Below are 20,928 nucleotides of genomic sequence, written 5' to 3' on the forward strand. Positions count from 1 at the left end.
GGACAATGCTGCTGGCTGGTGAACTCAGCTCTGGTACCATGGCTGAACCTGGAGAGCAGGTGCCCTGGGCACCCCGTGCTCCAAGCATCCCAATGCAGGCCCCTCTGCTAGCTCCTTGCCTTTCCCCTCACACCGGACATCTCTTAGGTTGCTTCCTCACAACCCTCTTTCTTTGGGAACGGGAGCCCGGCACTTGCTTCTCCCGCAACTCGTATTCCAGGGGGCGGCCCCCGCGGGGCAAGAGGGATTCATACGAGGTGGAGCCCGCTGGAGCCCGGCAGCAGCAGCAGCCCTTGTGGCTGAGCCCCGGCCAGGACCAGCTCGGGAAGTCGCGCGTTCCCCGGCACAGCCGGGCGCAGCCGACCCGTCACCCCGCGCCTCCCGGGACCGCCGCTGCGGGCGCCCGGGCGCCGGCAGGGGCCGGGACCGAGTCCGGGGCGGCGGCTCCCGCGCCCGGCCGGCCGGCCCGCCCCCTGGCTGCTCGGCCCGGCGCTGCTCCCGCCGCCGTCTCCCGCCGGCGCTCCCCGCCCCTCGCCCCTCGCCGTCGCCCCGCCTGGCGGATGGCCGGAGTGCGGGGCCGGGGCGGCTGCCTGCAGCGTCCGCTGCGGCGGCCGGGGCCGGGGGCCGGCACAGCCGGGCAGAGGCGCGCACAGCCGCGCGGGGCGCCCGTCGCCATGGCAGCGCTTGCTCCGGCGAGAGGTAAGATGGGTCCCTCCGGCCCCCGCCGCCATCGGCCCCCGCCGCCGCCTTCGGCCCCCGCTCCGCTCCGCCGCGCACAGGGCGGCGCCGCCGCCGCCGGGCACGGCCGCGCCCCGGGTCGCCCCGTGGGCTCCGCGGCTCCGGCCCCCGCCCAGCCCAGCCCCGGCCGGCCGCGCCGCCTCGCCGCTGCCCGGTGAGGCCCGGGGCGACCCGGTCCGGGGACCCCCGCTGCCCCTCCAGCCACCGCGGGAACCGCGACCGTGCCCGCGCTTCCGGGCGGGGGGCAACGGGAGGGAGTGGTGGGGGGCAGCACTGCACCCCGGCCCCAAGCCCGCCGGCCACCCACATCCCCTGGCACCCCGTTTTTCTCTGCTCTTCCTTGCAGTTATTCTGGGTCATCTTCCTCTCAGACCCCCCACCCTTGCCTTCCCCTGAGTCACCATCCCCAAGAGTCTCTCTCTCCATGCTGGTGAGATGGGCGGTGGGATGAAGTGGGGGCTCAGGCCAAGGAGCAGGGTCAGGCGTGGACGGGATTTCCCAACATGGCCATCCAGGATCTTTCCCGAACTGGCCATCCAGCATCAGCACCAGGGTCTCCCATCTCCGAGAGTGGCATGACCCCGTCTCGGAGCAGAATCAGGCCCCAATGCCAGCAGAGGTGGGAGGGTTCCTGCCTCATCAAGGGAACAGCATGGGCCATCAGAACAAGCCGGGTGGAAGGGCGGCAGAAGGAGATGATGCAAGGAAATTCATCCCCCTGGGATTATCAGGGCTGGCTAGCTTCGTAACTGTCTCCAGAGGCCACAGGCCTAACTGCAAGAGTGGGGCCACTTGGGGAGAAGAGCTGAACCAGGGCAGCGCGGGTGCGTCGCCAATCCAGTAATGACAAATTGCTCCAAGCAGGGGGGAAAGGAGGCAAAGCCTCAAGTGGTTACAGAGAGGGTGAGAAAATGCGTGAAGGAGAAGGAAGGGGAGTGGTGGGAACAGCCACTAGCTCAGACTGGGGGGACACTGATTCATCCATGGAATTATTTAGTTTACATCTCAAGGTGCAGAGCAGGCCTATACCTTCCTGGAATATACTGCTTGGGTGTACCCTATAGATGAATACAGGAGAGGGGGTCTGAGCTGGTAGGACCAGGGGGCAAAGGTGAGTAGCCTCAGCATGAGGTTACCAGTCTGGCTTGCTTGGTTTGTAACTGCAGGGTGTCTGGAGACCAGAGCTGCTCTAGCAGAAATGTGCTAGGTAGGGAAAGCATGTGGCCAAAAGACTTGTGCTTCAAGTCTGTGGGATGGCGTGGTATTGCTAGAGTGGTGGCAAACACCCGTCAGCAGGACGGGACAGGAGTGGCAGGTTAACATCCAGAACACTGATGGAGAAAAGCTGAGGTCCAAAGACTGGTGGAGCTGTGGGAGCTGTACAGCAGGAGCGAGGGGTGTCAGAACGGGTGCGTGGGGAGAGCAGGACCAGAATAGCCGGGGAGCAATGTGAAACAGGCCTTCCATTACAGAAATGGCATTAGTAATGCCTTGGGTGGGGAGCCTCAGACTGGAAGGCTGGGGAGCGCAGGGTGTCTTGGCAGCACTGGAAGGAGTTGCTGGGGGCCAGAGTCCAGGGTGAGGTATGCAGAAACTGGTGCAAATCTGGCTCTTCTGTTCCCTCAAAGACACAGGGAGTGTTCTACATAGCCTAAATCATGACAAGGTGTTTGTGTGGGCAAGGAGAGAGAGAGAGAGAGAGAGAGAGAGAGAGATCTGGGGAGATAGAATGATCTTAAATTACTTTTTCTCTTTTCTGTCTTCTACAGTGAACCTCGTGCCCTGAATCTCCAAGGGAACCTTTGAAAAGGATCTTCCCCTTCTCGCCATCTCCTTATTGTTTGCCAGCTCTACCCTGCACTGTGCAGGGAAGCTTGAAAGAGCAGGCTGAGCCCTGCAGGACAGCAAAAAGGACAATGTAGTGAGGGTGCTGTGAGGTCTTGGATAGGGAACCTTCTGAATCTTGTTCCTCACCCTTCACTCTCTGCTAATAGGTCTCTAACAGCCTTGGCAGGAACCTCTACCTGGCCACAAGCGTGGCATTTGGTGAGAGGGGATCACACATGGTGTACATGTCACCCTCACCATTTCCGTGGGACCTTTGTCCTGCCTCCTGTCATCTCTGAAACTCTTGCTTAGGTCCTCACTCACTAGGACACTGGGCAGCAGGCATCTGCTACTGCCAAACTGTTTGGAGTCTCCCAGCAGTGTGGCCTTCACCAGTTCCAGCAGAAGGTGCTTCCTGAGACAGAAGGTGCCTGGTGGGCCCATGAAGTAAGGAGAGCTTTTTCTTTGGGGGAAGAGTGGAGGAGGGAGATGAAATAGATGGGGAGGAAAAAAAAAAGTGAGCCCAAGCGAGTGAGGGAACAAGCACTGGCAAGTGTTCATAAGAAAGAGAGAGCAAGAAGGTGGAAGAAAGAAAAAGAAAGAAAACAAGGGAAAAAACGGATGGAAAGGTTAGAACAAGGGAAATAAATATAAGAAGGGAAAGGGAAAACCAAAAGTGAGACAGAGCTGACAGCTTTTCCACCTAGCACCTGGTGGCAATGCCTTGAGGAGCCTCTTCAGCGTGCAGACACCTTGCATCGCAGCAGCAGCAGCAGATGAGGAGGGACGGGGCTTCCCTAGTGCGGAGTTCCACTCACCCTCTTACAAAATCCCAGCAGCAGGGACAGGGTGCAGCCTAGCAGGGGTGGCAGTATGGGGGACTCTGAATCAGAGTCCACCTTGCACAACAACTCACTGTGGTGGCTGGCATGTGGGATGTTAGCCCTGTTGGCCAACTCATGGATTATCCTCAGCATCACAGCCAAACAACAGAAACACAAGCCTCTGGAGCTGCTGCTGTGCTTCCTCGCTGGGACACACATCCTTATGGCAGCAGTACCCCTCACCACCTATGCCGTGGTGCAGCTGCGGCGTGAGTCATCTGACTACGACTGGAACGAAAGCATCTGCAAGGTCTTTGTCTCCACATACTACACCCTGGCGCTGGCCACCTGCTTCACAGTGGCCTCCCTTTCCTACCACCGCATGTGGATGGTGAGGTGGCCAGTCAACTACCGGCTGAGCAATGCCAAAAAGCAGGCTCTGCACGCAGTCATGGGTATCTGGATGGTATCGTTCATCCTCTCCACCCTGCCCTCCATCGGCTGGCACAACAATGGCGAGCGCTACTATGCTCGTGGCTGCCAGTTCATTGTCAGCAAGATAGGGCTGGGCTTCGGTGTCTGCTTTAGCCTCCTGCTGCTTGGAGGAATCGTCATGGGCTTGGTGTGCGTGGGTATCACTTTCTACCAGACCCTGTGGGCACACAGAAGACGCCGGCGGTGTCGCCATCAGAGGGCAGAGGAAGCATCATCCTGCTCTTCATCAGCACACACCACTTTCAATGTGCCGGCCATTGTGGTAGAGGATGTGCGAGGCAAAAGGAGGTCTTCACTGGATGGCTCTGAGTCAGCCAAGACCTCCTTGCAGATGACCAACCTCATCAGTGCTATTGTCTTCCTGTACGACACACTCACTGGGGTGCCCATCTTGGTAAGCAGCTAGTTCTCCCTTTCCCTTCAGGGTCTGACATTAAACTAGATTTCCGTTTCTCTTGTGTTTTAGGGAAGAAATCCTGTCTTCTGTCCAGCAGCCACAGAGTTGCTGCATCTGAATCTGTGTTATTCTGAGGGCCCGTTTTAAAAAGATTGCAGCAATTCTCTCATCCTTCTGCAGAAGCATTTTCTTAAGACAAGTCTAAGCCTGTGGAATACACTCCACACCACTAAAACCAGTTGAAAGTTTCAAGTGGCTGAGAGGAAAATATTCTGCAAACTTACAGGGGGATCTACCTCTAAAAACAATGAGTTTTCTATTTCTCCAGTTTGCTTCTGGAGAACTGATACACCAGCTTTAAAAGCTGTCACAGTTTCCTTTTTCCTTCTGTTTGTATGGGCATAGTCAGAATCCAGGTTTTGGCTGGCTGGTTGATTCTCTGCAAAACTGGAGAGCTGGGGAAGTTCTCAAAGGGAACCATTAAGAGAACAGAGGCTTAGGGCTTAGTCACAGCTTTCTTTTTTTTTTTTTTCCCAGTGGCTGTGTTCTGTTACCACTTATTTAGCTCCAGCTCATAATGAGCACAGGGAAGAAGGGGATCATAACACCATGTCTCATGTTAGAGATATGACAGGTCACAATATGGTCCAGCAAACCTGGACAACACCCCAGAACAGTTTTTCAAAGGGGCATGGGCCAATTACTTGATGAATCTTTTACAGACAGATTATGTTCTATGACATAATTGACTCCCGATATCGTTCTTCCTTGATTCCCACTTCTGTCTCCTTTCTCAGCATTATTTCTCTCTCTTACCTCGAAGGTCGTGAGCTTTTTTAGCCTGCGCTATGATACGGCCCCCACCTGGATGGTCCTTGCAGTGCTCTGGTGCTCCATGGTGCAGACCTTGCTGCTCCCCTCCTTCATCTGGTCCTGCGAGCGCTACCGAGCGGATCTTCGCACCGTATGGGAGCAATGTGTGGCTATTATGTCTGAGGAAGACGGAGATGATGGTAAGCCCCTTGCGACCCCACGGTCATCTTCATTAATCCATTTCCCAAGAGACTACAGAGGAAAGAGGGGTCTTCCTTGGGAAAAGGACCTGATGGCACTGGGAGTGGTGCTGTGGGTGGCTAGGTGGGATTCGTGTTATATCTTAAATCAGCAACTATGAGAAAATTTATTCTGGAGAAGGCTCTGCCACTCACTTGCTGCCTTAGGACTCGCTAGCGTAAAGGAAAAATTAGTGCAGTGTCCTTCACAGTAGAAGCAACAGTAGAGACAGTTCGTACAGCTGCCAAACCACAACCAAAGTGACATGCTGGGCCTCAGCCCAACTTGCTGGTCCAAGTTCTGGCAGTGGGTGATTCAAAGGCGAGACAGAAGAAACAGGACAGTCTCTCGGTCTTTTGGTGCTGCTGGAAGCAGAAAGACGAAGTCCTTCTTCAGAGGTGAGCCCTGGGGGCTGCAAATAGGGTGGCAGAAGTTAGACAAGCATTAGGATGGCATCCAGGTGCCCTGATAATGCTTCTCTTCTGGCTGAAAAGTGTTGACTGCTGTGCCCCTCTTTGCCAACAGATGGTGTGTGTGATGATTACGGTGATGGCAGGATCTGCAAAGTGAGATTTGATGCAAACGGTGCTGCAGCTGTGAGAAGGGACTCCCGGGATATCAAGCTGCTGCCCATGCACCACATGTTGTTACCACAGGACAAGGTGCACTACCTGCAGGTGAGCTGAGAGCTAGCAGAGGCAGCCCCAGAACCCCGTTCCTTCTCTGTCAGTCTCCCACACTTTCGTGTCTTCTTGATTCTCTGGGGCCTCAGCTACTCCCCTCCTATTCTGTCTCTTCAAGTCTTCTATCACCACCCTCCTTCTGTTTGCCAGGTCCCTATCTCCAGAAGAATGTCACATGATGAGACTAACATCTTCTCTGCCCACCGCTCCGCTCCGTCCTTCCTACACAAATGGTCTTCATCTGATGACATCCGCATTCCCACCCCCCGCAAGCCTGGAGGCCCTGGCTTCTTGCCTCCTCAGCTGCATGACTACCAGCACCGCCGGCGGCCACCTGAAGATGAGCTGACGACCCTACGGCAGTTTTTGGAGGCAGGGCTGATGCCCCGGGTCTCCAGCTCCAGCGCCTGCTTCTTCCGAGATGAGATCACCACGTTCATTGACGAGACACCACAACCCACCCCAGCCTGCAGCCCACGGCACTCTCGTCTCCTGCTCGCATCACGCCGTGATCGCCGCCTCTCCCTTGGCAGCAGAGAGGAGGAGAACATCGACCGGCCACGGCGCTGCTCCCTGGCTGGGAATGAAGACTGGCATCAGCAGGATGGAGAGCAGGCGCCACACGAAAGGACCCTTGAGGCCTGTGAGGCACAGACCTTCCAAGATCCCAAACTATGAGAGACAGCATCAAAAACATTCAGTGTCATCATTATTTTTAAATAAAATTTCAAGTGTTTCCTTTGTCCTGGGACCTGATCACTAATTTGCATTCTCATCTTTCTCGCCAGCAGGCAGGAAACATGGCACCCCACACTGGTGGGGGAAAAAGGAGTGGGACAGATCCGCAGAAGGGAGCATGACAGACGGACATGGACAGCCTGTGCCTGCCCTCAGGTTACAAATACACCCACTGCTGCCACTGCCACTTGGCACCCTCATCAGTCCCATCCCTTTGTGAACTCCACCCTCGCATCCGCTCTGCCCTAAAAGACAGGGCAGGCACAGAATGGTATTAAAATTCTATATTTGGAGTGTCAATCGTGTGTCTGTTTTTAAAATAATATATTAGTAATAATTTTGTTTCCATAGAAACAAAATGACTGGCCTAATGTTTAATGAAGCTTCATAGGCTTCTGGAAGGGAAATGCAAAAAGTGTGAAGCTCCTTTCCTCCCTCTCCATCCCTTTCTCGTCAGTGCATCTGGAAGGCAGCAGATGCTTAGCAGCCCAGGGTAGGGAATGAAGCCTGTGTCGAGGAGTCGTCATGGGAGACTGAGTGAAAAGCTTTCCTGTCCATTTCAGGGGAGACTTAGGCTGCCTTCAGCTAAGCAGGAGCAGCCTCTGTGGTTTCTAATATTGCTTTGAGGCAACCCCAGGCTTGAAAACAATTACTTTATCTCCAAAAAAGATCCTGACCCATAACATCTCATTTCACTGGTGCAAACTTTTGATTCCAGTGCAAACTTTGCATAAAACACGATGGCCCAAACTTCTCACCCAGACAGGAAAACTGACAGAGCCTTCCCCAAGCAAGGTCCCTGTCTGCCTACACTGTCAAAGCTGGGAGCTGTGAGGTCCAGAGCACGCTCATGTCCTGCTCAAATCTCTCAGAAGAGAGGTGCAGGGATAGTTATGTGGGAGATGGGCCTCATTCTGTCTGCTGCTGGCTCTACTTCCGGCCATGGGCAAGGTGGGGGGCTGCATCAGAGGGGCTGTTCTGATACTTCAGACTGGAGCCCGTTTTGGTGAGGGGTCTGGAGCACAAGTCTGATGAGGAGCAGCTGAGGGAACTGGAGTTGTTTAGCCTGGAGAAAAGGAGGCTGAGGGGAGACCTTATCAATCTCTACAACTACCTGAAAGGAGGCTGTAGCATGGAGGGTGTTGGTCTCTTCTCCCAAGTCACAAGTGTTAGAAAGAGAAGAAATGTCTTGAAGTTGTGCCAGGGGAGGTTTAGATCGGATATTAGGAAAAATTTCTTCATTGAGAGTGTTGTCAGGCACTGGAACAGACTGCCCGGGGAAGTGGTTGAGTCACCATCCCCAGAGGTGTTTAAAAGATGCATAGATGAGGTTCTTAGGGACATGGTTTAGTGCCAGTGTTAGCTTAGCAGTTGGACTTGGTCTTAAAGGTCTTTTCCAACTGAAATGATTCCATGATTCTATATATAGCGCATCACCTCTGAAGCACTTCTCCATGTGAGAAGTGGTACATGAACTGCCAAAGCGTGCCTTGTCCCCAGAATGGATTCTGACAGATTAACTGTACCATCTTACAAGGTGTCCCGCTGGAGGAGTCTGGGTGAGCTGTACCACAGGGAGGGTTAGCAGATGTTTGGCGGACACCTGGACAAAGTATCCCATCAGACAACGAGCTGCCGGGGTTCTGCTGTCCCACGCAGGGCCAGCACTGGGCTGGTCCGGGCGCCCACGAAGAAGCGACCGTTCCCGCCTGGCGCGGTGAGACCTTCTCCCGCGGAGAGACGTGGGCACGGGGGCGGAGCTGGCCCTTGTCCCCCGCCGTGCCCACCGCCCCCCGCCCGGGCGGGCCGGCAGCCGCTCTGCCCCCCGCTCCTCCACCGCGGCCCTGGCCCGCACCGCCCCGGCCCGGCCCTCTGGGTGGGCCCCGCCCGGGCCCAGCCAAGCCGCCTACCGGCCCTAGACCCCTTCTCCTCCTCCCCGGCGGCTCGGCCATGGCGTCCCTGCTCTGCCTCTGCCTCTGCCTCCTCCTCGTCGCCGCCGCCACGTCGCCGGGCCGCCTGGTCCCCTACGACCTGCTGTACGCGGACGGGGTGCGGGCGTACTTCGCCCGGGACTGGGGACGAGCAGCCGAGCTGCTGCAGCGCGCCCTGCACAGCTACGCGGGGCTGCGGGCGGCCCGCCGCGCCTGCCGCGCTGCCTGCCGCCGGGAGGCGGCCTTCCTCGGCGGGCCGCCGCGGGCCGGGCCCTGGGAGGCCGCACTCTTCGGGCCGGTGTTGCAGCGCGCTGACTGCCTACAGCACTGCCTGGGGAGCCGGCTGGGCGCCGCGCCTTCCGCCCACCACGCCAGCCTCGCCATCCGCCGCGACTTCGAGCGGAGGGAGCCCTACAACTACCTCCAAGTGGCCTTCTTCCAGGTGGGGACCGGCCCTGGGGGCGGCCAGGGGTCCCCCGGGGTGGGCTCTCCCCGGGGGGCTGGGGGTCGCCAGCCCTGGGCAGGTGCAGCAGAGGCAGCATGCTGGTTCTGCACGGCTCTCCTTGGTGGGCAAGAGCTCACCAGCCCGGGACAGGGGATGTCTGGACAGCACAGGGCAGAGATGCCTTGTGAGTGAATGCAGGGGGCAGCTGGGGCCAAGGATGGGTGTGAAGAGGCCTGCCGGAATGTGACAGGCACTGCTGCTTTTTCTCCACAGCTGAAGAAGCTGGATCAGGCTGTGTCTGCTGCTCACACCTTTTTCGTCGCTAATCCCCAGCACCTCCAAATGCGGGAGGACATAGAGAAGTACCGGCGTATGTCAGGGGTGAAGTCGGACAACTTCCGGGACCTGGAGGCCACACCACACTGGGTGAGGGTTCGATGCAGTGCTGGGCATCACCAGCTCCTATCCCATCCTAGGGACTGGTCTGAAGCCGTGATCTGTTCCTACACAAGCGCCATGGCTTGAGACAGGGCCCCCATACACAGAATCACAGAATGATTTGGACTGGAAGGGACCTTTAAGAATCACCTAGTCCAAGCCCTTGCCATGGGCATGGACATCTTTCAATACATCAGGTTGCTCAGAGCCCAGTCCAACCTGACCTTGAACACCTGTTGTGATGGGGCATCCCCAGCTTCTTCTCTGGGCAACCTGTTCCAGTATCTCACCACCCTCATCATAACAAGTCCTTATCTCTAGTCTAAATTTACTGTCTCTCAGTTTAAAACCACTGCCCCTTTTCCTGTTGCTACAGGCCTTGGTCACTCACTCTTTCTTATAAGCCCCCTTTGTATTTGAAAGGCTGCAAGAAAGTCTCCCTGAAGCCTTCTCTTCAGGGTGAAGACAAACTACTGCAAGTGTGACACAGAGGCTTTCTGCTGACAGTTATGGCAGGCTGCAGGGCCTTGCAGAAGTATATTGGGCTTAAGCCCAGAAGATTTGCTGTCACTGCGTAGTGGGCTGTGCATGATCAGGCAGGCCCCTAGATGTCAGCACTACCCTGTGAGCGACACAAAGTCTCAGGGCATCCTTTGGTGTCACCCTCTCTGACGAGGGGTCTGGATCTGTTCTTTGCAGGAAGCATATGAGGCTGGGGTGCAGCACTACAATGCGGATGAGTACCTGCAGGCCGTGGCCAGGCTGGAGGAGTCACTCACAGAGGCTCTGTCAGCTCTGGAAGAGTGTCGTGCCCTGTGTGAAGGGCCTCGGGAGGATGAAGATGAGGAGGAGGAGGAGATGCAGCCTGGCCTGTATGAAGCCATTGCAGGTAGCATTAGAGGCACAGCAGGTTGGGTAGGAAGGCCATGCTCCCCACGCTGGACATGCCTCATTTTTCAGCTCTCCTGTCTGGTGGAAGTGGGAGATGCTGCTTTTCTTACTTGTCTCTCTTGCAGCCCATTATATTCAGGTTTTGAAGTGCAGACAGCAGTGTGTCCTTGAAATCGCCACAAAGCCGGGGCGGATTTCTGCCACAGAAGATTTCATACCCTCTCATCTTGATTTACTGCAGTTTGCCTACAATCAAGGTGAGCAGTCACAAGCCACTGGGTTATGCTGTGGCACCTCTAAACTTGCCCTTTTCCTCTGGACCTGGAGTCATGGGGAGAAGTGGCACACTGACCTGAGCTCTGCCTCTTGTTTCCCGCTTCTGCCCTCCGACTCTTCCCAGAACCTCTCTTCTCTTGCTCAGGATTGTGGCCATTGAAGGAGAGGTCTCTTGTGGTCCACTTCTGTCTCCTTGTGCAGCTTCTGTAATGTTGGTTTTTCCCACTTCTTTTCTCCAGCACACTCCATTTCAAGTCCTTGCTCCAACTATCTACTGTGTATTTTTTACTCTCCCTTTTAGTACATGACTCCAGAATAGGCCCACATTTCCCATCTAGAGCATGCACTTGCGTCTCATCTTGACAGTGCTGTTCTTTCTGAGTCAGCCTTGCCTGCCCTCGCGGAACTGATCGCCTGTCACGACATTGGTCACGTTGCCACCCTGTCACTTTCACACATCCCTCAGCTCTCCTCTTAGATACCTCTACTCCTTCCCACACTGACCCACCTGTCTCTCATCTCCTGTCTCAAGTCATTGGTAAAACTTGTATCTCAAAGAATCCTCCAGATCCCTTATCATGTGGGGGAGGTGGGATCATCTTTCTTCCAAATATACTTTTATTTTTTTCTCTCTGTTTCCTCTGAATGAGCGCCCAATAAATTTTGAAAATTGGCCCATTCTTAACCGGGCTCATTCCATGTATTGTCTGCCCACCATTGGGTAGAAGCCCAACTAAGCAGGAATTGATGTGTACTTGGTGTAAGGCCTCCTGCTGCTGGACCCTGACCAGGACCTTGGGTGCTGCTGGCCTGTGCACATTTGCTGCTAACATCAGGTCTTCCAGAGACATACCTGTTTGTTCTGTTCTGTCCCTGCCCAAGTTGGGAACCAGGTGCTGGCTGCTGAATGTGCTGCTTCCTACTTGCTCTTCTATCCTATGGATGAGCCAATGTTGGAGAAAATGAAACAGTATCACACAGAACTGGGAGAGGACACAGCTGTCACAGCCAGAGAGGTAGTTACAACCCCAGGTCTGTACGTTTTTGGCCCTCCCCTGTCCCATACAACAGAATCATGGTCCAGTAGACAAAAGGGGTGGTGTTTCATGGCAGATGTGTGCCAAGCCCAGGACCGAAGAAACTGGAGCCTGAGTTTACTTACAGTCTATACCAGGCAGGGTCCCTGCAGCACAGAACAGGGCTTTCATACTGCCCAGCAGTGTGTTGGGGCAGGTTTCTGCCCTGGATAGGGATGGGGTTGTCTTTTGTGGGATGGTTGTTTGACAGCCTCTTTGCTTTCTTAGATTATTCGACATTATGTGCAGAGATCTTTGATGGAGAAGAAGTTGATATATTATGCAGTGGAGCATCTAGGAGAAAGTTTTGATGACCCTGTAAGTAATGGTATCATCTTAATCTTCCTGCCCTGATTTCACAAAGACAGTTGTCAGAATTCACTTCAGAAGGGATCAGACACTGATGAGAAGGACCCCCACGTCCTTATGAGTTTCTGCTGCTCCAGGACTAAAGTTAGTTGGAAATTGCTGCAGTGACCAGATGCATTACCCAAATCTGGATGTCATCAGAGGCAAGCCAGAATCATTGGTCTGATATTCACTGGAGAAGGAGGAAAAGGAGCTGGGTGTTTGACATCATCGGATGTGGGAGAAGTTGGTTGTGTACTAAACCATCTGCATTTGTTCCTGTAGGATCTTTGGACTCCAGATGAGCTGATTCCTGAAAACCTAAAGGGGAAACACAGGTAAGGTTGGCCAAGTCGACTAGAACCAAAATGTAACTATTGGAAATAGTGGATGGGGTTGGACTGACAGAGGTGGAACAAGGAACAGTAATACCTACTGAGGAATGGGCAAAACAGGAACAGGAAGGGTGCGAAATGCTACCACAGAGGAGGGTTAGGCATAGCTCTGTGTACTGACAGCCACGGTGTCTGTTTTTTCCCTTGCTCCTGAGAGAGGATCAGGAGAAGCAAAAGCAGGAAACTCTGGATGTGGAAGAGATGAAGAAGAGGGGTGAGTAAAAGAGCTTAAAGAATGACTTGGATGCAGTCAGCCAGGCTTAGCGAGGCTAAATGCTGTCTTTTCTTCCATCCTCAGACATTTGAATGCTAGCATAGATGCAGACTGTCTCGAATGGCTCAACAAGTCTTCTCACTGTTCCTTTTCTCCCTCTACGATGCATGTGTCATCTTGAAAATCTCACTGTGTACATCTCTGGGATGGGAACTCAAAGAGCACTGTGGCTGGAGAAGCTGAGTGTAGTGGCATCTGAATATGTGACATGCCTGTGGACCGGCAGATCCCTGTTCAGTATGGCAGGAGGGTGTACACCAAAGCTGGTTCAACTCCACCAGCGCAAATTCAAACAGCTTTTTTCTGAAGGGGACGAGTAGAGAGGTGGGAAATGGAAACTGGTAATAGACTGTTTGGCTTGGGCAAGTCTTTCCCTGACAAACACAAGTCCAGATGGTTGTGACTGAATGCTATAGACTGCAGTGCAGAGTCCTGTGCTCTTGCTGGTCCTTTATTCTTATGTATGGACACACAGCATCTTGTGGGGCTCTGTCCTGGAGTCTTTGCTTAAGTGATACCAAGTGGTTCTGTACTGTGACACATGGGAGAGCAGATCATTGTGAGGATCTAAATACCTTGGCATTCCTGACCATCTAGAGGTCAGAGGTCGGGGTAGAAAAATGGCCAAAGATCAAAAGATCAAATCACCAACTAATACCTATTGCTTCTCTTTAGGGCTGAAGAAAGTAGAAAAATTCACTGGAGATAATTCTGGCATAAGATGTGTTATTGAAAAGAGGGTTGATTGAGGTGTTTACCTGCTTCTTTTCTCCAGAGCCTCACCCCAGCAGGCTGGACCTGTTCTGCTGCTGCGATCCACAGTGCACTCAACTTTCCCCAGCTCCCTGCTGCTCTCCCAGCAAGCCCCACATTTCTGCTGGCTCCTGAAGCACGCGCTGTAGGCCAGCTTCCCCAGCTGATGCTCTGGTTCCCCTGAAGCATGTGAGGGGTGCAAGTGGCTCAAGGTCTGTGAGGAATGGGCACTTCTGGGGGACTGTCCTGTCTTCTCAGAGAATGTGTAGCATCTCTCCACTTCTTTATCCAGGCTGGGGGTTGGTGTGTGAGGGCTTCTTGTCCAGAGCTCGCTCATGTCTGTCTGTACTTGCTTCTTGATAGGTCCATTGCCTTTTGAAGGTATTGTTGTTACGATGGATTCCCACCAGATGAATGGAACCCAGAGGGTTGTGTTTGACAGAGTGCTGACCGAGTCTGAGTGTAAGGACCTCCTCCGACTGACAAAGGTGAGGCCTGAGTCTTGCAGGAGCTCCTGTGTGTGTACTTTCCTCCTCAGCAGACAGAGTTGTTGTGTTCCTAAGGGGGAGAGATGGCAGCACAGTGTGTGTCATCTGTATCCTGTTCCAGGCAGCAGGAGAAGCAGGAGATGGCTACCGGGCAAGACGATCACCTCACACCCCACATGAGAGATTTGAAGGGTTAACAGTTCTGAAAGCCATGCAGGTAAGTGGCTCTGTGAGTCTGCCACCTCCTTGATTGTCCAGAAAAAGTGTTTGCCACACCAGCATTTTCCTCTGTGAAGTGCACTCTGGATGGGGTCATGGTTGTGTTATCTTCCTCACAAGCAGACATGCAGTCTCCCCTGACCCTCTTCATCTACAGTCATGTTTAGGCATGTTGTACATGGAGGGCTTGACAAGTGCTTTCTCTCCTATGAGACAGTGTTTTGGGATTGCTACTTGTCCCTGTGAAGGAACATGCTTAGCTTAGAATTAGAGAATAAAATAAAGGTGGTAGGAGCTTTTGGAGATCTGTAATCCAACCCCCTGCTTTCAGCATGGCTAACTCCAAAGCTAGATGAGATTCCTCAGGGCTTTGCACAGGCGAGTCCTGAACATCTCCAAGGGTGGAGATTCCCCACAGGTGCCCTCTCTGGGCACCTGTTTCAGTGCTGTACCATTCTCAGGAGGATGAAATCTTTCTTAATATCTAGACAAAATTTCCCTTGCTGCAGCTTTTGCCCATTGCTTCTTGTCTTTTCAGTGTCTTTTTCTAAGAAGAGATTGTCTCCATCTTCTCTATAACCCCCTTTCAGGTGACAGGAAACTATGGTTAGATCCTCCTTTGGCCTTCTCTAGGCTGAAGAAACCCAGCTCTTTCAGCCTCTTTTTTGAAATTCTGTGCTCCAACACCCCTGCCATCTTAAGACCTTTCACTGAAGATTCATTCTGGTTTGCTAGTGTCCCTTGTTTATGTTGGACCCAAAAGGGTACTGCATTCCAGATGTGGCTTCATGAGCTGAGTAGAAGGAAAGAATTTCTGTGCTGTACACATGTATTCCTGACTTATATTTACAAGAGAAAACATGTTATTTTCTTACATGTGTGACCACAGAATTTTACACGGGTCTCTTCTTCCGTACTGTGTATGATTTCTTGGAATATCTTTGTATGTAAGTATTCTAACAGGCTTGCTTTTCACTTGTAGCTAGCCCAGAATGGGGACGTGGACTGGAGAGATGCCAAATTGTTTCTGCAGGCCAGTGAGAAATCACGGAAAATCGTAGAGTCCTACTTTACTCCTGGAAAGAAACTCCATTTCTCATTCACACACCTTGTGTGCCGCACAGCTATAGATGGTAAAGAATCTTTCACCCTGTTAGTCCCTGTCTCCTGGGGAGTCTCCTCAGTCCCAGCCATGTGCTCTCAGGAGAGTCTCTTTCCTTTACTCTCACTGTGCGCCTTTCTCTCTGCCTTATTTATTGAAACTGAAAATACCCATATTCTTTTTCAAAACTTCCATTATCAGAGGAACAGGGAGGTCGTATGGATCTTAGTCATCCTGTCCATGCTGATAATTGTCTCTTGGATCCTGAGGGGCAAGAATGCTGGAGAGAACCGCCTGCCTATGTGTACAGGGACTACAGGTAAGAGAAGGGGACCTGCATTAGGTCATGTGGACATCAGAATGCCTCCACAGCCCCATCAGAGGATAAGCTCAGCTTATCAAAACCAGGTGATGCATTGTTGGCTCAAAGACAACCAGGTCTGTAGCATCAGGCAAAAGGCTGCATCAGTGGCTTCAGAATGAGGTGTGAAACACCTTTCCTAGCCTGGCAAAAATATCTAGTCTTTCTCCTTTCTCCCTTCGCAAACATTAACAAGGAGCAGAATGAGGCGCTGAGGCTGCTTGAACTAGAACCATGATATCAAATTGTCTTCTTAGGCTCTACCACAGTACTACAGCCCACTGCCAGCTGTTCCTTTTAAACACGTTCCATCTTTCACAGTCTTACTGCTGCATTGTCTATGAGTTACAGGAAAGGGAGAACTAGGCTTCTTGGATTTCCTTTGTTTGAGCAGCCAGTGTACTTTGGTGAATATTTTCCCATTCATCTCTCTCAAGATCCACTGCCAATACTTTGTGTTGAGTTTTCCATTCTATGTGAAAGGTTTTGGTTTTTTCCAGCCTTTGTTAGAATTTTGTATTCTTCTGTGAAATAACCTGAAATATTTTAAAGATGGTGACAATTTTTCCACACTACAGACAAATTAGGTCAGTTTTCTATAGCTGATTCCACCTATCTACCGTCCCATATATTGGCATCCAGAAATCTTATTTGCCTTTTCTTTGAGTGGTAGCTGTACTCAGAGCAGAGATCTTTTCTGAGCAGCCTGTGATAAGGATGTGGGGCTTAGAGGGAGCTGAGGTATCATTGAGTCCATTTCCCTTCTCACATAGATGTTGATGTGGTATAGTCAGATTGTAAAGTTACCAATCTCTGCAGTGTAACTGGTTAGATCTCTGTATTTCCTGTGGGAAAGCAGTCCTGTCACCTCACTCCTGCCTGGCAGTGAGCTTCTCTGACTTCTGCTTGAATGTATATTAAAATATCTTACTGGGATCTGTGCCACCGAGCTATTTCCGGGAGTATTCCTGTCCTCTTGCAGAGAGAATTGTGATTGCCCAACCAGCTCACAAGGGCTGAGCACTTCCAGTGTTGTTTTGGATGAGGACAAACTCCATGAATTTTGTGCTCCAGATTTCTTGGATCTCTTCTGTGTATTTGTGCAGTGGTCGTTAATGAAACTATTGAACAGTATTGAGCCCAGGGGTCCCAGTGGTCCAGTGATCCTCCTCCAGGCAAAGAGTACTCCTTTGGGTGCCAGGGCTGCACTAGTCAGTGTGAGCTGTTCATACGTTCCTCTTCATCTTCTCTGTGTTCGTTACTAATTTCTTCAGAGGCACTGTTCTGAGGACTTTTATCGGAGTCCAAACTGCTGAGATCAAGCACATTTTCTATGCCTGTGAAATCAACAGTTTTGTCAAAGATTGTGTGACTAACCCCATCTGCTTTTAGTACCCCCGTGTTACATTTTAAGACCATTTTCTATTTACCTTTTGTCCTTCAATTACCCTTCTCAGAAATGGAGTCTGAAGCCCTGCAGACTATTGAGGTCAGGCTAATGGACTTGTTATTTCCTACCCTCCTACCCTTTCGTGTGTCTGAGATCTGTCCTTGCTTTTCTTCAGTTGTGTTACCACCCTGACTTCAAAGTCTTATTGAAACCCAAGGGCAGAAGAACTATAATTTCCTGGCTTTCAGGGCTGGTAATCTTCTCACTGTCCTTATGTCTGTAATGTTTTGCTTCAGCAGCCACAGTGTTGATTTCTGTTTCGTTCTCACAGTCCCATTAATAAACCTCTCTTGTTCTCTGACATTTTCTATCAGATTAATTGAATACCAAGAGGAATGCAAGTATAATAGTTTGTGGTCCATACTTTGACCCAGTTGACAGTGGTCTCACCTGCACTGCACAGTGGCCTCGCTACTTCTCTTTTTGTCTAGCATTAGTAAAAGAAATTACTGTTTTACTTTTATGCATGCAGTCTTTTTGACCATTCTTATGTCACCTTGAAATCTATTGACTCTTTAGACATGGCTTTCTTTGCTCATCAGTCTCCTCTTCCAGTTTTTGGATTATTCCCAATCTTAAAAAGCATCGTGCGGGTTTACCTAGCCCATGGCATTGTCACAGCAGTGCCACAGATACGTGCTATGAGAGGATTAAAACCAAAACAGGACAACTGCATAGAGCTAACTCCCTGGCATGCTCTCCTAGCCTCCCGTGGCCTGCAGCTCAGGGACTCCTCTGAGTCAGGCACTGCTGTATTTAACACCCCCACAAACGGTTTCCCCTGTAAAGTGATCTGGTCACTTTGAACCTGTGGTATCATTCAGGTCCCACAGCCTCCTGCAACAAGGACTGTGGGGAGTACCTGGGAAGAATGAGCTTCACCCTCCATATGTCCTCTTTCTTTTTATTCACAGTGGCATTCTCTACCTCAATGATGACTTCCAAGGTGGGGGCCTTTTCTTCACTGAAATGGACACTGTGACTGTCACAGTAAGTCTGGGACTGGCCAAAAGAAGAGGAGAGGACTGAGCAGTAGACTTAATCTGGGCAGGAGGAAACTAGTTGGTTATTGGGTCCCACCACTCCAAAAACAACCCAGTGCTGGTGCTGTGGCAGATTCAAATAGGGGCACCTAAAGGCAAATCAATGCAAATCTCAGACAGGAGAGGTTAACTCTTTCCTAGCTGAGATGTTCCAGGCTCTTCCAGTCTATGTGTGTCTGTAACCTGGGTTGTGTCTTAGATTTTCTCTGTCCCTCTGCAAGACCTGCCTTGCCAATAGACTGGCAGCGGGTGCCTAGTGGCTCTCTACTCTTCCATATACAATGACCATGTACCCCAGAGCAGGGTGATGCTGGCTTCATTGTCTTTTCTCTTTCCTGGCAGGCTGAGGTGCGTCCTAAGTGTGGGAGGCTGGTAGCCTTCAGCTCTGGCAAGGAGAACCCCCACGGCGTGTGGGCAGTGAGCCGTGGCAGGCGCTGCGCCATGGCTCTCTGGTACACACACTCCCAAGAGCACGCTGAACAGGTAAAGTACCATGTTGGAGAACTGAATACAAGTACCTCCAAGCCAGACCAAATCCCCCTGAGGAATAGATTCTGGGCTTTCCCATGGGGCAGAGCCTAGTGCAGCAGCTGGGGCTTGTCCTCTGACAAGGTACCTGGTGGAGGGTCCAGCCTATGATGGGTCCCACAAGAGACAGTGGACTCTGGCAGGGATTGGATGGATGTGGCAAAGATGAGATGTGTCTTGTCAGCCCCTGTGAGCAGGATGAAGACCCTAGCAGAGAGGGATTTACATCATCTCTGTCTCCATGGCTGCAGGAGCGGGTGAAGGCAGAGGAGGTGATGCAGCAAAGAGCTGTGGAGCAGGACCGGTCTAATGGAGGAGAACGTCAGGGAGCTGATCACAGCGGCAGATCCTCCTCAGAGCTTCCAGTTTCCAGCAGTGGAGACAGGCCCATGAGCTGGAGACACAAACCTGGCTCAGACAGAACACAGCGCTCCAAGATGCTACGTGCCAGAGATGAGTTCTGAGAATGTCGGGCCTGGGGGCAGGACTGACACACACCATGGCCTGGCTGGTCTTGGTAGAACCACGACCACAGAGGCCTGGAGCAATGTATTAGCATGCTAGAGCTGTAGTGATGGGGTGGGATGAAGCTTTCTTCTCTGTGACATCCCAGCAGCCAAAAATGGTAGCAGGGACAGAGTATTAAAGTCAACAACAGGAACTTTCTTCGCTGCTTCACCGATGTGTTTATGTCATTCAGAAGTAAGCAGGTAGGGTCTCCTCATCCCATTCTTCTCAGTGCCAGGTCCCTGGTCATCCAGGGCCAGATCCAAGATGGGGAGGAAGAGCCTGAGGTCTTTCAGTAAGGGCTGTCACATTCAAGAACTTAAAACAGCAGCCTCTGAATTTCCTAGGCACCTGCAAACTCCATAACCTCCCAACTGGTCTGCAAGGGTGAGGGACTGTGAATATATGGAATAAAAGCAAAATGCTGGACACAGATGGTGGTGGAAGCTTGAGTCTGTGCACCAGGGGGGGAGACATTGTCACTTGTTGCTGATGGAAATTTAATTAACAAGTTGTGGAAGGAGACTGAGCCCGAAGTGAAAGAAAACAAAGTAATTGCCTAGATGCCAGCTGCTTGCAGTAAGGGAGAGCACGAGAGAAAGTCAGGTCTGCCATGACTAACCCCTGGAAAATGTGGGAAGTCACCTTAAGAAAAAGCAATGTATGCTCATGGTTTCCTGCAGCAAAGCATCTCTTTTTTTTTTTTTTTTTTTTTTTGCTGTCCATGCACCAAATTGCCCCTGAAAGCAGAAGAGATATTTTATTTATGATTTTCCACCCTGATGCAAAGACAATCTGCTGTCACTGTGCAGGGGATTAGTGTCCTGAGATGAGATTACATGGTAGCCAAACAGGAATTGAATGGGGTGGATATGGAGTATGGAAAAGCGCAGTGACCCTCTTCCTGGGAACCATTAGAGCCAGAGATCAACCTGTGATCATGACACACACAGGCCGTGGTGGGAGTTGTGCATTGGAGACCCAAACTACGGTTCAGATGGAAGAAATTGATAGGGCCAGGGCCAACGTTGTGAGAGGTGTGTGGGTGATCCCCATGTCGCTGTTGGCACAGGGCTCCTGCTCCATCAAAAGGTAAATCTCCTCAATTTGAACCCAAGCACTGCCTTAACACACACGCTTGGTAAACCTGCATGGGCAACCTGTATTGCTTTCTGTCCTTCCCAGGGTCACAGGAAAAAGAGTTCCATGTGTGCATTTCAACTTCCCTCTCTCTGGTGGGAGGTCCATCACATCCTTTAGCACTCACACATCTGTCCCGATGATTCATGTGGGGTTGTTGGATGGTTCCTGCTTGATGGGAATGTGTTGGGAGGTGATGGGTCAGTGTCCACATCTCTGGCTTGTTTTGCCCAAATGTGGCTTGGGTGATTAGACTGATGGCCTCCTGACGTCAGATGAGATCCGTTAAAAGGTATTTATCTCAGGCTTGGGCCAAAGCCGCGGGAGAGATTAAAAGAGATTGAGGCCAAGATAATCCCCTCACAGCATCCCACTAAAGTGGCTGCCAAAAGGCATGCCACCAAATCTTTTGCCACCCTTGGCCCCTGTGCCCACTTCTGTTTTCCCCATGCAGAGCCCAGTTTGCTGCCCGGAGAGGGTGTGAACCTGGCTCTACCATAAGTTTTCT

General features: G+C 52.0%; 2 protein-coding genes across 2 annotated transcripts; both read left to right on the forward strand.

Annotated features, from left to right (window-relative positions):
• Positions 1-494: 494 nt before the first annotated feature.
• GPR162 (G protein-coupled receptor 162) lies at positions 495-7,055 on the forward strand. The gene is made up of 5 exons (XM_065028130.1): positions 495-699; positions 2,508-4,278; positions 5,105-5,294; positions 5,860-6,011; positions 6,168-7,055. Exons 2-5 carry the CDS (start codon positions 3,439-3,441, stop codon positions 6,693-6,695), a joined length of 1,710 nt encoding a protein of 569 aa, XP_064884202.1. The 5' UTR covers positions 495-699; positions 2,508-3,438; the 3' UTR covers positions 6,696-7,055.
• A 1,629-nt stretch (positions 7,056-8,684) lies between these two features.
• On the forward strand, positions 8,685-19,713 carry P3H3 (prolyl 3-hydroxylase 3). Its single transcript, XM_005506330.3, has 15 exons — positions 8,685-9,128; positions 9,405-9,557; positions 10,269-10,458; positions 10,586-10,717; positions 11,619-11,752; positions 12,041-12,130; positions 12,446-12,498; positions 12,711-12,769; positions 13,946-14,070; positions 14,192-14,287; positions 15,272-15,422; positions 15,593-15,710; positions 18,117-18,192; positions 18,588-18,728; positions 19,025-19,713. The coding sequence occupies exons 1-15, from the start codon at positions 8,706-8,708 to the stop codon at positions 19,235-19,237; spliced, it is 2,154 nt and encodes a 717-aa protein (XP_005506387.2). The 5' UTR covers positions 8,685-8,705; the 3' UTR covers positions 19,238-19,713.
• The last annotated feature ends 1,215 nt before the right edge of the window (positions 19,714-20,928 follow it).

The sequence above is a fragment of the Columba livia genome, chromosome 1 (assembly GCF_036013475.1).
Source record: "Columba livia isolate bColLiv1 breed racing homer chromosome 1, bColLiv1.pat.W.v2, whole genome shotgun sequence".
NCBI lineage: Eukaryota > Metazoa > Chordata > Aves > Columbiformes > Columbidae > Columba > Columba livia.

Coding starts and splice junctions, on each gene's coding strand:
- GPR162 (XM_065028130.1), top strand. CDS start 3,439: ATGGGGGACTCTGAATCAGAGTCCACCTTGCACAACAACTCACTGTGG. Junction 4,279..5,104: donor TCACTGGGGTGCCCATCTTG/GTAAGCAGCTAG, acceptor CTTACCTCGAAG/GTCGTGAGCTTTTTTAGCCT. Junction 5,295..5,859: donor TGAGGAAGACGGAGATGATG/GTAAGCCCCTTG, acceptor CTTTGCCAACAG/ATGGTGTGTGTGATGATTAC.
- P3H3 (XM_005506330.3), top strand. CDS start 8,706: ATGGCGTCCCTGCTCTGCCTCTGCCTCTGCCTCCTCCTCGTCGCCGCC. Junction 12,770..13,945: donor GGAAGAGATGAAGAAGAGGG/GTGAGTAAAAGA, acceptor GCTTCTTGATAG/GTCCATTGCCTTTTGAAGGT. Junction 14,071..14,191: donor ACCTCCTCCGACTGACAAAG/GTGAGGCCTGAG, acceptor ATCCTGTTCCAG/GCAGCAGGAGAAGCAGGAGA.